The 15,670-nt window shown below is 40.3% G+C and overlaps 1 protein-coding gene across 4 annotated transcripts in view; it reads right to left on the bottom strand.

The window, feature by feature from the left end:
* RGPD4 (RANBP2 like and GRIP domain containing 4) overlaps positions 1-15,128 on the bottom strand; it is a 35,323-nt gene extending 20,195 nt beyond the window's left edge. For all 4 annotated transcript variants that reach the window (XM_086769885.1, XM_086769894.1, XM_086769904.1 and 1 more), the window contains exons 1-19: positions 14,865-15,128; positions 12,359-12,426; positions 11,772-11,883; positions 10,702-10,854; positions 9,645-9,875; positions 9,068-9,213; positions 6,406-6,598; positions 5,600-5,690; positions 4,535-4,744; positions 3,842-4,020; positions 3,575-3,750; positions 3,144-3,267; positions 2,612-2,773; positions 2,138-2,275; positions 1,901-2,047; positions 1,246-1,428; positions 1,077-1,160; positions 692-830; positions 433-530 (exon numbers count right to left, since the gene is read on the bottom strand). In XM_086769885.1, the coding sequence (XP_086626011.1) occupies positions 433-530; positions 692-830; positions 1,077-1,160; positions 1,246-1,428; positions 1,901-2,047; positions 2,138-2,275; positions 2,612-2,773; positions 3,144-3,267; positions 3,575-3,750; positions 3,842-4,020; positions 4,535-4,744; positions 5,600-5,690; positions 6,406-6,598; positions 9,068-9,213; positions 9,645-9,875; positions 10,702-10,854; positions 11,772-11,883; positions 12,359-12,426; positions 14,865-14,939 (2,709 nt within the window). In that variant the 5' untranslated portion in view covers positions 14,940-15,128. The remainder of the gene's footprint in view (positions 1-432; positions 531-691; positions 831-1,076; positions 1,161-1,245; positions 1,429-1,900; positions 2,048-2,137; positions 2,276-2,611; positions 2,774-3,143; positions 3,268-3,574; positions 3,751-3,841; positions 4,021-4,534; positions 4,745-5,599; positions 5,691-6,405; positions 6,599-9,067; positions 9,214-9,644; positions 9,876-10,701; positions 10,855-11,771; positions 11,884-12,358; positions 12,427-14,864) is intronic.
* Positions 15,129-15,670: the final 542 nt, after the last annotated feature.

Genomic DNA, 15,670 nt, shown 5'->3' with positions numbered 1-15,670 from the left:
TTAAAAGCACGCTTTCATATGAGGTTAAATCTAAACTTACTTTAACTTAAACTGATCGGTTTAAATCTTGAAGGGCATCAAAACAAGCATTGAAAAAGGTGCACAAGATGAGCAGGTTATTTTTTTACAAAAAAAAGCCTTGAAAACCCCATGCTCTTTCGCCATGCTACTTGGTGGAGGCGGGGAGTTAAGTACACGCACCCTGTAGGGAACACGTGCTAACATACTACAGACACATTTTGCTGTTTTTTCCTCCCAAATCCCACATCCCAAAAATAAGATAGAAAGATAAATTATCAGTTTATCTCTAGCAGTCCTATTTACAAAATACTACGCAAGGAACAGCAATTACATCCAACTACATTCAGAACCAAAAGCAGTTATTTTCAGTAGAACATTGCAAGCAGCTTAAGTGGACAGACTTGTTCTCACCTTTGTTGGTGTTACATTGGTTGCTGCAGTTCTGAGAAGATACTGAGAGTTATAGGCAGGTGACTGGCTGTAGTAAACAGATGGGCCAGTGGTAGCAACTAAAAAGGAACATCAGGAAAACAGTTTATACTTTATTTTTTGAATGGACTCTCCTCAGAAATCAGTTTTAATTGTGAATCATTAAAACATTTCTGCAACATTTTCAAAAGTCTTACTTGGTTTAGCTAAAAGTTTAGATAAAAATTTAGCAGCAACTTACCTGTTAACGGAGCTTCATGAAGATTTTGTGCTCTCTGGTAACTCTCTGACACTGCATCTGCTCCATAGCTTTCAGCAGGCCACCGATGAGACGATGCATTTGAGTTGGAGTTATTAAGTTTCATTTCTTGCATTTCATTCTGTCAAAACAATGTGCCAATCAAGAGCATAAGTATATATTACAAAGGTATTTGTAGAAGAAAACATAATGAATGATCTCTACTATTTCTCTATTTAAAAGTGGGGGGGAGGTCTACAGAAAATAATTCCATTTATTTTAGTAGTAGTATAGGAACTATAAGTTAGCCCATGCTATTATCACTAAATCTTTACTATAACTAGAAGGCCAACTGTTCATCACTGAATATGGTGATGAAATTGTTTACCTTTAAAGCTTCAACTTGCTGACAGATCATTTGAAGTATACATCTGTGATCTTCTGCCCACTGAGGAGGAGTTTTAGGAGAAAACTAGGAAAAAAAAAAAGTTAATTGAATCTTGTGAATTTTTACTTCAAACATAACAATCCCCTGAAATACTACCTGGCTAATATACCTTGTAGCTCTTAGATGGTGAAAGAGAGAATTTATTCGGTGACGGAGTGGAATGTTTCAGCTCTGAATCTACAGCTCGTGACAGACCGTTTCTGAAAGCAGGACTTCCCTCTTCACCATTCTCGCCAAGTTCCTGGATTACTGTATCTAGCATTTCTCTCACCGTTTCAATAGACACCGGCAGCTAGAAAGTTATTCAAAACATAAGTCATGACTGCAAATCTCTCTCAGAGCAAGACAGATTACATTCAGAATTCTAGCCAAACAATTCACAAGGCTTTCATTAAACAAATACTGTTTTTTTCAGCAAAGTTCTAAATCTACTAAGATTAATGTAAGAAAACAATCCACACAACCTATTTTTTTCAAAGTATTGACCTCTATAAAAGGATAGTGGCAAAAGCTATTTGTTTACATAAAAGCTTTCACCCACAGAGTAGTCAGAATATTGTATGATCTGGTAGGTTACAGAAGTTAACTGTTTTTTCACCCCACTGGTGTTAAGCATGTTATTTGTCTTGAGCGAAGAAACAAGTTTAACTTGCCCTAATGTAAAGCCTGGTCTAAAAAAGCTAACATAAATGCAGTTTCATTTTCAAACTAACCAAAAGGCACTGCATCTCCTGAAACAGGTTTTTAAAGTGAAAATTACTTACTTTCTCAGTTACTGACATATCGGACGAGCTTTCCTCAATGATCTTCATTAGATAATGCTTGCTTTTAAGAAGATAGGTTTTGTGTTCTTCTTGTTCTTCTGGCAGCATGGCATCATTTTCAATCTCTTCTGCCTTTCTTTGGAAGATCTAAAGAATAGGATACAGATTAACTAAGATCAGTCAGAAGGCAACTGAATGAAGCAAAGCACTTTGGGGTAATGCAATTTATAAGCTTACCATGGCAAGATTCCAGTAGGAAACCACATTCTTAATAGCTTCAAATGCTAATAAAGCGTCATCAGTTTTACCATCAACTGCATCCAACATTGCAAATGCTATATGTGCTTCTTCTTCATATGCTGCAACCTGAAAGATCTACAAAGAAAGTGAAAGACAACTCATATCCAACACTAGAATGACACACCCATTATTATTTTTCTTCCTATAATATAGGGAAAATATTTTTTAAAAGAAAGTTGGTACTAATGGTGTTCAGTGCCTTCCAATCATATACATAGTTCTAAACACACAAATCAAGTTAAGGACATTTTTCCCCCTTTATCAGACATTGATACTACCAAATCTCATCATTAACACTTTTATAGTAATAACAACACGAGTCATACAATGCAGAGAAAAAAAAAATCACAACTACGTAAGTTCCTGGCATAGACCTTCTCTTACTTCAGCCTTGGCTTAATCAGTCTGTACCTGAATGTCTACACTATGGAAGTGTCTGAAGAGAGGATCAGTAGGTTCAGGAATACTTCTCTTCTTTTTGATAGTTTCCAGCATAGGCAAAACTTTCTTCCAGTAGTAGACACTCCGTCCAATGTATTCCTTCTGGTCATAGAAGGAGTTAAGGCTAACGCCCTGGTGAAGAAAAGGGAATAGAAGCACATGTTACTTCAACAAATTCAAGTCAAAATGCTATACATACATATCTTTCTCCTGTTTTCCTGAAAAGTTCTCAGAGTGCTTCTCTGACACCTGAGAGAAACCTCAGGGGGTTTCTCTCAAGAGCTATGTGCAGTAACACATATGTAGAAAATAACACTACAGTTTAAGATAGAGTACTTCATAGGGTGACTAGAGCAACTAATTCCCCTGACAAAATAAACAACAGTTCTCAATAACACATTCTCATCTGATTTCATATTTTCCCTCTCTGTCTGTTTACAGCGTGGAAAATAAGAGAGAAAAGCACCTCGGCTTGTACATATTTAAAATAATGTCGGCTTACTGTTTTTTGCAGACTTTTTGCCCAGTGTATAATTAAGGCAGGTTGAAGGCCATGCTTCTCCAGTGTCCGCAGAGTACTTATCCCATGCTGTACAATAAGCCTCAGTTTTGCTGCTGTTCCTGGTCTAAATATGAGAAGAAACACTCCTTGATTAGTATTCTTTTTTATCTGTTCACATGTCATTTGCTTGATAGCCTGCAGTTTTGGACCTAATCTGCCTCCAATTTAGAAACGCAATGTTGGAAATGAACATTCCCTTTTTAAAAATCTTTCAAGTGTACCAAGTCCCTACTACAACAAAGCTCCAATGTCCCAAATATGTCAAAAAAATAAATTTAATTTTACAGGAATCTATGGGGATCAAGCCAAGCTGCTGTAGCAGAAGCTGCCTAAAGGCTTGGTTAAACATTTCCAAACTGAAAAAGCCTTACATTGTTTTTCTCTGAATAAGAGTACGAACGGCATCCCACCAGGATCTTTGCTTTTCGGTATAGAGCTGTTTGCACACTGGCAACGGTAAGAATTGTGGCTGATGTGCACCGTAGTGAGAATTAAACTTCTCTTGCAATTGTAAGTTGCTAGCGAATACCACTCCAAGTAGAAATACCTGTTTTTGTAAAAATAAATAAATCAAGAGTATTAAATATCAAAAAACTTAAATCGTATAGTACATTTAGGAACTTGGAAAGTTTACTTACTTCCAGGTCCAATAGGCAAATGGATTCAGGAGCATCTGTCTCAAGTCTTGATGTTTCTTGGGGCAAGTGAAAAAGCTGTTTTAACCATTTGCGCATTGGGGGTAAGACTGACATAGAGTTCCACTGCAAGCCAAGCCACACAAGGTGTTGGAGACTGCCATTGTGCATTCGAACAGCACCTATGCAAAAACAAAGTTGGACACATATGTCAACTTCCTACAAGGCAGCAAGACTTGTATCGGATCAAAGCTGAGTTTCATGTTTCATTCCTTCAAAGCAGCCAAAGATACTCTGCAGACCAATGAGCATCAGGATTCCAACTTTCACTTACGAAAGATTACAAACTTCAAATTAGCCAAAGATATCAAGTAGACAGTCCATCTCAGTGCTCAAGCCATCAACCCCTTAAGCTTCTGAAGGAGTGACTCAGATTTCCTTTCACTTCCATCCTTATCATATTCAGTCCAATAGGTGACTATTTTTAGCAAACTTATTTAATTTCTCCCAAATCTTTATGGAATTATTCAAGAAGCACTTATTTACTTTGCAATGAAGTCTAAGTCTTGCCTAGGACATAAAGACAACTTTGGAGAGTTATTCCAGCTAGCTGTCTTTTTTTGCAAGGTGAAGTATTTGTAGAAGACCTTCTGGTACAGAAAGTTGTGCTGAGTTTCGGAAAGTGACACCTCTTACCAATATCATATTTATTAAGTTCCACTTGCACTGGTGCTTGTGTACTGACATTTCCAATATCATCTGTGCCAATAAAAGATCTCTCTCTAGAAGCTCCGCTCTCAAACAGGCTGTCAAACAACGTAAATAAACCGCTCTTGTTTGCAAAAGATTCCACAATCTCTTTAAAGAAGTCTTGCTTGCCATGGCTTAAGTTCAGCAGCATATGACCTAGAAAACAAAAATATCACTTCACAGAAATAGAGCAGTGAACATAAGTAATATTTGATACATTGGACAGTTTTTGCTACTGAATGCTGGGTAAGAATCAGAATTTCCTCTCATGAAACCTACAGATTCATAAATTATGTTCTTCCTACAATTAGGTCAGTGTTTCAGCACATAGACTTTCCCAGCTTTTATTGACAACAATCCCAAGGCATTTGTAAATCCATTTCTTCGTGAAAACAAAGCTATATTTTTATTACTATTCTAGGGGTATTGCAACTGTCCTTAAAATAAGTAGCTGCAATACAAGTAGAAGCTTGTCTTAACAAAATCCATTCTGAAACAATTTAAACTGATGCCAAGTGGGTCTGTTTGAAGGTCCTGCAAGCATTTGTAGACTGAAAAACTATCTATACTTAGCAGCAAAAACAGCAAAGCTAATGAAGAAGTTAGAGGATGGAAGGAGAGGATAATGGTGATATTTTCTTTTCCTCTTAGGGCTAAGAATACTTGCAGAACAGTATCAGCAGAGAGAAGCCATTTCCAGCAGATTAACAGACCATGAAAGTTAAATTCTATCTTAGTGTGCTGGAGAGGCAGAAAGGAAGAAAAAAAAACCACACTTGAAAAAATGACAATGCACTCTACTAGCATGCTGAAGAGGAGAAAAAAAAAACTTCAGGTATCAGGATCAAACTACTGTTTCATTTTACATATGTATTCAGAATCTAGAAGGTTTTATTACATGTTGAAGTGTTAACATCACATCTCATTATAATGAATGTGTTAACAAACCACTTAGCTCTTAAAATAACTATCTGTAATGCTAAAATGGGACTACATAGCTATTTTTATTACCAGACTGGCTTTTTCGATCACAGGCCAACATTTCTAGCACATCTTGTCCAGCTTGATCCACTTTTATTAGTTTTGACTTTGGTTTAGGAACCTGTTGAAGTAAGGAAAGAATTGTTACAGCTTTTTCACAATAAGGGTGGATAATTTCAACTAATCTTAAGAATGAGGGAACAAGCTTCTTTTTAGCATTAGAAAACTAGAGAAAAAAAATACAGAATTCATTTTTAAGGTATTATGTCACATATCGTGGGGCAAGGTGGGCAGGGAACCCACCCAAAACCCCACAGTGAACAATTACAGCTGTTGCAAGTAACATTAAGTGCACACAAGAGTAAGTACTATCTGGAATGCAAGCAGGGGCATAAAAAGTACAATCAGTTTTACTTCATAAGGCAAAGAATTAAGCTCGATTTCTTAGTTCTGCTGTCTACACAAGAAGCATACCAGAACTACTCAGTTCATTCCCTCCCTACAGCAATAAGCTTAACATACGTGTTCACATCTATTACAGAAAAGGGAATATACTATAGGAAAAAAAAAAAAAAAAAAACCAAACAACTCATAAGCCTTTAAGAATCAGGCTACTCTGACAAAGAAAATAGCGGAAGATTCACTTTTACCCTATCCATGTAATCTGAAACCTTTTAAAAGATTGTGTCAGAGTTGGGTTTTGTGAGTGAGGAGGGAATCTGTCCTTAGGCACACAAACACTAGTTCATCTCTGGAATACAGGAGTTCAACACATATACAGCAAAAACATTTCAGGAACTGCATCAACTAAAGGCACAAACTGAAAAATGACTTACCTGGAAACTTATCAGATAACACAATGCTGCTAGTTCACACACAACTCTCCACTGTGCCTCATTGTCTTGGGCCATTTTCAGTAGCAAAGTTCCAGCAAGCATGTATAGCTGTCCTTTCATTTCCACAAAGGTACAAGACAACTCATCAGCTCCATTCACATATGGTTTCACCGACTGAAGCGCACGATCAAAACTAAAACATGGAGAAGACTCATTCTAAACAGTCCTGGTAAAAGCTATAGCAGATGGCTTTGGCTGATGCTATTTAACTGTGCACCAAGTAACTTCATGAGTCAGTGGTTACTACTGTCTCTGTTGCTTAGATCTGAGCTGCTCTAGAACGGTCTCAAACTCCCAAATCTCTCAACTTAGTTCATTGAAGTAAAACATGCTAAATATTACCTAGATATTTACAGTCTTTTTCAGCACATCTTTGCTCAGCTGCTTTCAAAACTATTCTCCCGAATCACATGGATAAACTTTTTCACTACTGCAGATTTTAAGACATATAGAAGGCACTAGTCACTCTGCTCCTCCCTTTCCTTCACTTATCAGAAAGGCCCAAAACACAGCTAGATAGGCTCTTCAAACACAAACCCCACTCAGGAGAGGCCTTCCAGAACAGTCAAAACACTCTTTCAATCACCTGACAAAACTATAATGGCTGTTGGCATTGCCACAATCTGGAAATGCTGCAGATGTAATCACCTTGAAATGCTCTAATAAAACAGCAGCAGAAAACCCAATACAGTTTTGGTCAAAGTTAGAGGAGAAAAAGAAAATAAAACATACTTGGGCATTAAGTATTCCTCACCCGTTGTCTGTATTGCTTCAAATTCTCATTCAAGATTAACGGACTGAAGAATATTGTTTTACAAAAGACAATATAACAGCCATTGTATAATTGAGGAACAAAGGTGAGTCAATAAAAGCCAGTAAGAAAGGGAAGATAACAGAAAGAAAGGAAGATAGAGCTTAACAAATATATTTATTGACTACAAACATTGTTTTGTACTACTCTAGGTCTACCACAAATGATATGCCTTGAAGTCCAGCTTAGCTGGTCCTGTAACATCACCAGTTTTGCCTGAAGGAGAGTGTTCTTACTGCAAGTGGCTTCCTCCTCCCAATTATAGTATATACCTTAAGTTCCTAACTATTCCACTATGTGCTGTGTTAATTTAGAACAAAACGATCAGGACAAAGCTGATACACAAGAGACGGTTTTGGGTTTTTGGGGTTTTTGTTGTTGTTGGGTGTGGGGTTTTTTTTAATCATCTGGGAAATCTGGATTAGTCAACTGCTGAAGTACAGAACAACATTCTCTTACTGAAGGGAAAGAAGGTACAAAGTTAATTGACCCAGGATATCAATGAATCCTCTCCACAGCTGCATGCTGACTATTCAAACAAGGCTTGGTGTCCAAAACCGGTAAGAATTATTCTTAGTGCCTAGTTGTTAGACAATGACTGGGAGGGGAAAATTAGCTTCTCTAAGGTTCATCCTAATAGAAGAACGTCTTAAGGTAAATTGCAGTTGCTACTTCCAGAACGGAATGCAGTTGGCATGCTCGCTACAGCAGTTCCCTAGGCACCACATCCTGCCTCCCTTCGGATATCTTAAGACGAACAGAATGAAGGATGGAGCGGAGAAAAGACATCACAGTCAAACTCTGTCACGCTCCCTGCAGGGACATGAACATCATGATACCTGGTGGCTGATAAGCTGTACAGCAGCTGATGAACTGCATCACAGCTGTCAAGCAAGAATACCAGTTGCTGAGCCAGCAACTGTGGCAAAATCGTATCCTTTGGATGAACTTTGCTCATTGTAATACTATAACAAACCTCCAACCCAAAGGCTACCCGCCTCCAAAGTGAGACCACTCCTCACTGGGCATGTGCCTTATACATATTTTACTATAGCTTTAAGAAACAAGGCAATAATAAAAGTAATAAAAGAACACATGACTAGAGTAACTCAAACTCCACCTTAATGTAAGAAACAGCATAAAAGTAAATGAACCAGGGGAGAAAATCTGGGAAGACTTCATCGTAACTTATGGGATCAGTCAACAGGCTGAACCTGTTTTCTCCTCCACAGGGATGTCTATTGGGCAAGAATCTTATTCTGTGCATGCTAAAATAACTAACCTAAGCTGGCTGTTATTAGTAATTAGTTTGGTTGTATATTGCTTCAAACACATTCTTGCAATCAGTATACTATCACTGGCAATCTTCAAACCTTATCCTGTCAAGAATCTTTATTTTGTATAATAAAATTAACTTTGTGCTAATTCCCAGGACCTTGAATAATTGAAATAAGGGGGGGTTGACTCAGTGGCGCCGTCAGCCTGGATCCCTGGATAGGTTAGTCGAATCACGCTCCAATACAGTGAGCTGCCTAGTGGGTTCAGACAGACTGACTGGGCATAAAGGTCTCATCTTTCTTGGGATATTGACAGACTGGGCAAACACAAAGGGTTTGTTGGCAACCCTTCCTCTTAACGTGACGTTAGTACAGAGAATCTCTTCTCCGATCCACAAACAAGTTAAGTAGTGAAACAGAAGCTTGGTAGATGTTCTGTGACCCCCCCGCCAAAATGAATAATTCTAGAGAATGTTTTCTTGTTTTTCTTACTACAGGAATGTTAAAACAGTACCTTTCAAGCGCCTCTCTGCATTCCTGAACATCTCTAGAAGAAAGTGTCATTTTGACAAAGCTGGAATAGGCTAGCAGATGATCTTTCTTGATAGCTCTCCAGTTATTTTTATCAGACTCCAAGTCTTGTAAAGATTCCAGATATTCCTAAAGAAGAAAGTTCATCACAGGATAAGGAACAGTCATCCTTCCATGAAGGCAATGGCAGTACTTCTCCAAAATATATTAGTAGCATTTATTGTATAATCCAGTTTCACAGGTGAGACCTTAACACATTCTTCAGCAGCAAAGTTCCAGGGAACTACTTGCCTGAGCAATTTTATCCCTAATGGAACTGCTGCATCTAACCCAGCTTTTGAAGCTAGAAACTCAATAGCTCTATAAGGCTTAATTTTAGGGAGAAAATTTCAACTAAAAAAAAACCCAAGAAGTATTTTGTAATTCCACTGGTTTCAGTAGACTTGCATTTGGAGGAGTTAAATCACTTGAAAAATAGCTGTCATGGTATGACACTAAGAGAAATAGGCCAGTTAAAAAGATATGGAAGACTATCACAGGATCAAAACATGACTAAACACCTCAAATGTCTCTACAACACAGGAACACCATTCCAAGCTTGACTGCAAAGGTATTTTCTTCTCTGCCTCCTGACAGTGGAGCACCGCATCTCTTAATCTATTATTTGAACGGTAGAGTGCAACTAGTCTGATGTTTATGTAGACATCATCTGGTCTTGCATAAAGTTCTGCTTGAATCAAGTCAAAAAGTTGATTCCATCCATCTTCACCTTTACAATCCAGTAGCTGCTCCTGTTAAACATGAAGGCAGCATGTTAATATTTCACTTCCCACTTGAGTCTTTCAAGCAACTACAGTTTCAGACAGTTTTCTTTCCTCCACTATGTAGGTTATATTACTCGAACTACACTACTCTTTCAGATATTACATAAAAGTTTGATGAAATACTCAAATATTTAAAAATTGAGATAACTATCATAGAAGAAAATCCGCAGAAGAATTTGTCTCTTACCAAGTTAAGTAATGCTTGTCAAACCATTTGGTTCAATGACAGCATACCCTGCCATAGACTACTTTGCTTAAAAAAAAAAAAAAAAAAAACCAAAAAAAAACTTAAGACTTCAGTATCGTTGCTGCCTAGTTACACAAAATCCACATACCTGTGCAAAACTGAGATTGCGTGACTGAAAGCATTTACACAGTATTTGAGAATTACAGCATTTCTCACATTCTGCATAGTTGATCATAATACAGATTTAAAACCCCAAAAAGCAGAGCAAGAAAGTCTGAGTTCACAGAACTGCTGGTTGCACAGTAGAATGATCAAGTAGTGCCTATCTAGTCTTCTCAGATGCGATACCTAATATAGCTTTTCGGCATTTCTGAAGATTAACCTTGAAATATTAAAAAGGGTACGAAAGCCTGTATCTGCAGCTTTCCTGAAAGCTAGACAAAAAATGCCAGACTGCAAAGAAAGTAATATCTACTTAGTCTTAAAGATTCTAAAATCATTTAGCCAAGAAGAGTTTTGTATGAGGTGACACGTGAAAAGCACTCCAGTCCAGTTAGATGCTGAAAGTTTCTTTAAGCCACATAACAGAGGTAATTTGGAATTTACCTTCAACCTGTAAACAGCCGGACTTCCAGGGAAGAGCTTAGCAGCTCTCTCAACCCAGTATTTCGCTCTTCCATCAGTAATGTCGTTATTGCATAATAACTCTGCAATCTTCAGTACAAGATCTTTCTGTGTTGGGTTCAACTCCACAGAGCGCTAGTTTTCCCCATGCATACACAGGAGGAAAAATAAAAAGTAATTTGATCTTATGATCTATACAGAACAGGAAACAAAGTTACCTCCCACAAAGACCCAGCTAGTCAAATTAGTTAGAGCTATCAATACAGAATAAATTTTAAAAAGCCTTTCTAAATGCTACTACTAGTTTACAACACCTACATACAACTGCTGGAATTCAGAAGAGCATAAGAAATAATGCAAAAGCCAGCTCCTCTACATCTACCACTTGCTACTGCTATGCACAGGCAGCAGGACTATAAGGACCTCTAGTCTAGCCAGATGTGAACACTTTAAAAAAAAGAACACATAGTTTAAGAAGTGTGATAGCGCTTCATGGAGTTGTGCTGGCAACCAGACTTCAGAGCACACCATCTCCTCCCCAAAACCAGAACAAAGACATTTCTGTTGTGAATTTGACATTTATATGATTGCCTGATCAAAATTAGATTGGCCCATCCCTTGCGTCCCTGCCCCCTCCAAAACAAACCAAACAAAAAATACACTAGGGCTGCAGTCTTCTAGTAGCAACTAGATTTCTGTTGTCATCACAGTCCACATTAAAGAGTTCTACAACAGCCACAGATCCTCAGTCCAAAAGGCAACGTATGACATGGGAAGAGTTTCACAGCAGGTAGCACAAAGATCAAGTCCAGAACAAAAAAAAAACAAAACAAAACAAAACAATTTAAAAACAGACTACTGAATCAAGTGATATCAAGTGAAGAATCTCCTCTGCAGTGCTTTATATTTCCATTATGAAATCTGTACAAAAAATAGTTTTCCCAGGAACATGTTTTATTCTGCGGGTTTGAGAATGTCCAGCACAGAAGGATTTTATAAGTCTATTTACAAAGGAATAAAGCAGGATTATTAGGGGTCAGTGTCGTACTTACCTTGTAACACCCAAAAGCTTTTTCTATGTTATCCTCAGCTTCGTAAATTTGTCCAAGAAATCTGTGTGCTTTGGGATCTCTCTCTTGTACGCTGAGGTATGTAGATATATACCTATGGAGGGGGAAAAAAAGTCAGCTACTTCACCAATATTTTTCAATAATACTCCCTCCTGCAAACTATGATAGGTTAATATGTCATTCAGGAAACACAGACCTATTCTGTTCTAGATACCTTATCTGGATCTTAAAGCAAGAAGCAACATTGTTTTAGATGTACAGATGCTACTTACTTGCCAGCAAGTATTTTTGTTTATTAAAGAAAAAGCAGAAGTTCACAGAAATGGTAAGAACTACATAATACGAGGAAAGAAAAAAGCCATTTCAGCAATATAAGTTATTCAGTACCACATCAGTAATCTTCTTTTAAGCTATTGTTTACAAAGATTTAAATGCATTCAATATCCACATTTATCGCTACCTTAAAACAACATAATAATGATATTTGTTTCTCTGGTCTACTCCGTACTCATTTAGCTTTTTTCTTACACTTTAGAGAACAGAAAAACAAACATGCATCAACACATTACCTTTTAGCAAGTTCATATTCTTTTATTTCAAAATACAGCTTAGCAAAGAGGAATCCCTTCATCGATTTCTGAAGGAGAGAAAAACATGACAGACATACTTTAGACATACGGTGCTTTTAAAATAATTCAGTAGGGTGACTCTTCTTTTCAACAATGCATAATACTTTTAAATGACTGAATTTGACAACTAGTTAACAGCTCAAATCCACTCCTCATATTTAATGGTTTGTTTTTGAAAGATGTAGGATTAAGAATGAAAAGAGTCTCTCTTATAATTGGCAAAGGCCACCAAGCAAAATAAAGATTACAAGTGAAGCAAGCAACAAGCCTTTACACATGCGGCATTTCGTAAACACTTCTGATTAAAGAAAGTGGAAGAATGGGGTCAGCTACGTTTAATCTCTTTTGTTGCAATGTAGCAGAAGAAAAAAAAAATCCTACAAGCCAAGAGAGATCTGTCATTTAGCCCTGCTGTAGTATACTGTCATCAGACACTATGTTTCAATATACTTGAGGAAAAAGCAATTTCTACCTAAGTCATTCTCAGTCTGGTTAGGAAATGTATTTATGCAGTAGTTTATTTCTGATGTTCTCAGCCTGAGGTAACTTGAACATACACACTGTACAGGTGAAAGATGAAACATCTCCAAAGGTAATTTTGGGGGGTAGAACAAGGAAGAAACAAAGGCAAAACAAAAAGAAACACACAGACAGTAGGCAAAGGGCAAGATGGCAGAAGCACGGACAGGAGGAAAAAGAGTGAAAGCGAGGAGCTAAAGAACTCAGTCACAAGCAAAAACCTTGAGGTAGAGGTAAACCAGGTAGAAATGTAAAGCTTGAGCTCCCAATAACAGTTCAAAAGCAGATTTTGCTTGTGAACCACAAAAATACTGTAACTAGTTACATCTATGATTCCAAACAAGTGTGCACATTTTGAATACTTTTGAATTATTAGTCTCCCTCCCTCTCCCATCCCCACTACTACTGCAAAATTTTAAGAAGTGATTTAGAATGAAACCAGGCCTCCTAAGATACTTCCACAGTTTTTAGTCTGTATCTTTGAAGTATATTTATAAAAAGGAAACACTGAAATATGTCAGAGTGGAGTCACACTTGGCAGCTCCTTTTAAACACAGATGAAAAGAAACCTCAAAATAAATGCTCTGCAGCCTTATAAGCACCCCCCTAAAACCAACACAACAAGAAAACCAGTAACCATTTCCACCATTGACTGTGCTACACAACTAGTTGGAAGTATTACTGAAAAAAAACCCAAAACCTAAATATGCACCACCTGGATTAAGCACAACAGAAGGAAAAGAATTTTGTTATTGTTGCTGAATTCAATAAGAATATCAAGCCAATTAAAGAGTATCTCTGATTTTGGCAGTGATGTACCTCACACTGTCTGGTCTAAACAGCACTCAAGTCAATCAAACGCAGTCACAGGACAACTTTGTTGCTGTTGGGAAAGGTACAAATGATGACAGTGTACACAGGCCCTGCATAAAGGCCCTGCTGCATAATGGTGAATATGGATGCATTCACACTACAGAACACACTGTTGAATATTCTACCTCGACAATAAAAATAAATTCAGAGCAGCAGAACCGCCTCTTTCAGGATTAAATAGCTCCCATGAATTGTATCAGATTGCTCACTCTGAGCTGTATACCATTTTCCAGATATAATGGTAGATATAATGGTATCATGCAGAGCTCCTCATCCTTTGGTCCAGTTACTAAAACACAGTAGGAAAATTATTTTCTCCCAGTTCTCCCTCTCTTAACACTGCTATTTCACAGGGCAGTCACACAGACAGGAATATGAATCATACAGGATATAAAAGAAAACTGAAAGCATCTCACATGTTCCCTATTTGAGTTCTCTATTTTTCTAAAAAAAAAAACCCCGAAACTCTGGCAACTTAAGGACTAAACTCTCAGGAAACTGAAGAATGCTGTACTCAGAGAGCTGGTGAGCTCTTTAAAGCTACACTAGGGCTTACCAGGTGTAAAAGGCAGATGCATAGCTCTGATGAACCACTGCTCCTGGTTAGGCAAAGCACCTCAGTAAGCGAAACTCCATGCCCTTCCTCATAGCTGCTTCCCCTACCGCGCTCAACTTAAAGAACCCCTGAGAGAATACGGACTCAGAAACACTCCGAGAGACACCAGAACCCCTTTTTTCCCCCCTTACCCCCAGCGATAAGGAAGGGCAGAGCAGACCAAGCCGCAGCACAGGCAGAAAGCAGCCGGTCCAAACACGCCCCGGGCCCTTTCGCGCGGGGCAAGAGGAGCAGCCAGAATCCCGGCTGGGCGGGAAGCGGCCGCCGCTGCCACCCCTCAGGCCCGGCCCCACGCGAGTCGAGGGCGCGAAGGGTTCCCACCACGGGCCGCACCGCCGCCACCAGCCGTGGGCTGGCTCCCTCTCCCCTCACCCCCCGGGACTGGCGCAGGCGGGAAAGGCAAGGCCGCGGACGGCCCGTTGGCGGCACCCCGCTCACCTCTCTGGGGGAAGGCGCGGCGGCCTGCACGGAGGCGACGTAGCGCTCCACTTCGGGCTTCGTGCGCCTCATCATGGCGCCGCGGCGGGGGCCGCGCCCGGCCGCCCGGCCTCCCTTGCAAGCGGAACGGCTTCCCCGCCGGCCTTCGCGCGGCGCCTTCGGAGGGAGGAAAGGGGAGGGGAGCGGAGGAAGAGGAGGAGGAGGAGGCGGGTGGGAGGAGGAGAGGAAAGAGGAAGCGACGGCCGCCGCGCGTTACGCAAGTTCCCGCGCGGCTCCGGCGAGTGCGCAACAGCCCCTCCCGCCTCCTCCTCCCGCCGCGCCTTCGGCGGGCACCGCTCGCTGCGCGTGCGCCGGCCCCGCGCACGCGCCCCGGGGGGGGGGGGGGTGGGCGGGAGGGGCGCGCGGTGAGAGCGGGAGTGCGCAGGCGCGGCGGGGCCGAGGGGTGGGCGAGGGTGGCGGTCGCGGGGTCTGCCCCCTGTGTCGCTGAGGCCGGTGTCGGAGGTGGGGAGTGCGGGTGTCTCTCCTCCCCGGAGCGAGGGAGCCGGGCCGGTGAGGTGGCGGTCGATCCTCTCTCGTCCCCAGCGACGCCGTCGGCCGGAGCCAGCCCCGGGTGAGGGGTGCAGGGCTCCAGGCTGCTTGGCACGGCCGGGCGAGGGGAGTGAGGCCGGGGTAAGGGCCCGGCGTTAGGGCTGCCAGCCTCCTTGGGGAGCCAGGCTGCCTCGTCTTTGTACCCCACTAAATTTTTTAGGGACAACTCATCCTTGCTCTTCCTAGGCCGGCTTCCGTTTGTCTGTGGGCCTTAGCTG

The sequence above is a fragment of the Chlamydotis macqueenii genome, chromosome 1 (assembly GCF_036417535.1).
Source record: "Chlamydotis macqueenii isolate bChlMac1 chromosome 1, bChlMac1.mat, whole genome shotgun sequence".
NCBI lineage: Eukaryota > Metazoa > Chordata > Aves > Otidiformes > Otididae > Chlamydotis > Chlamydotis macqueenii.
This window is presented reverse-complemented; position numbering and strand designations above follow the sequence as displayed.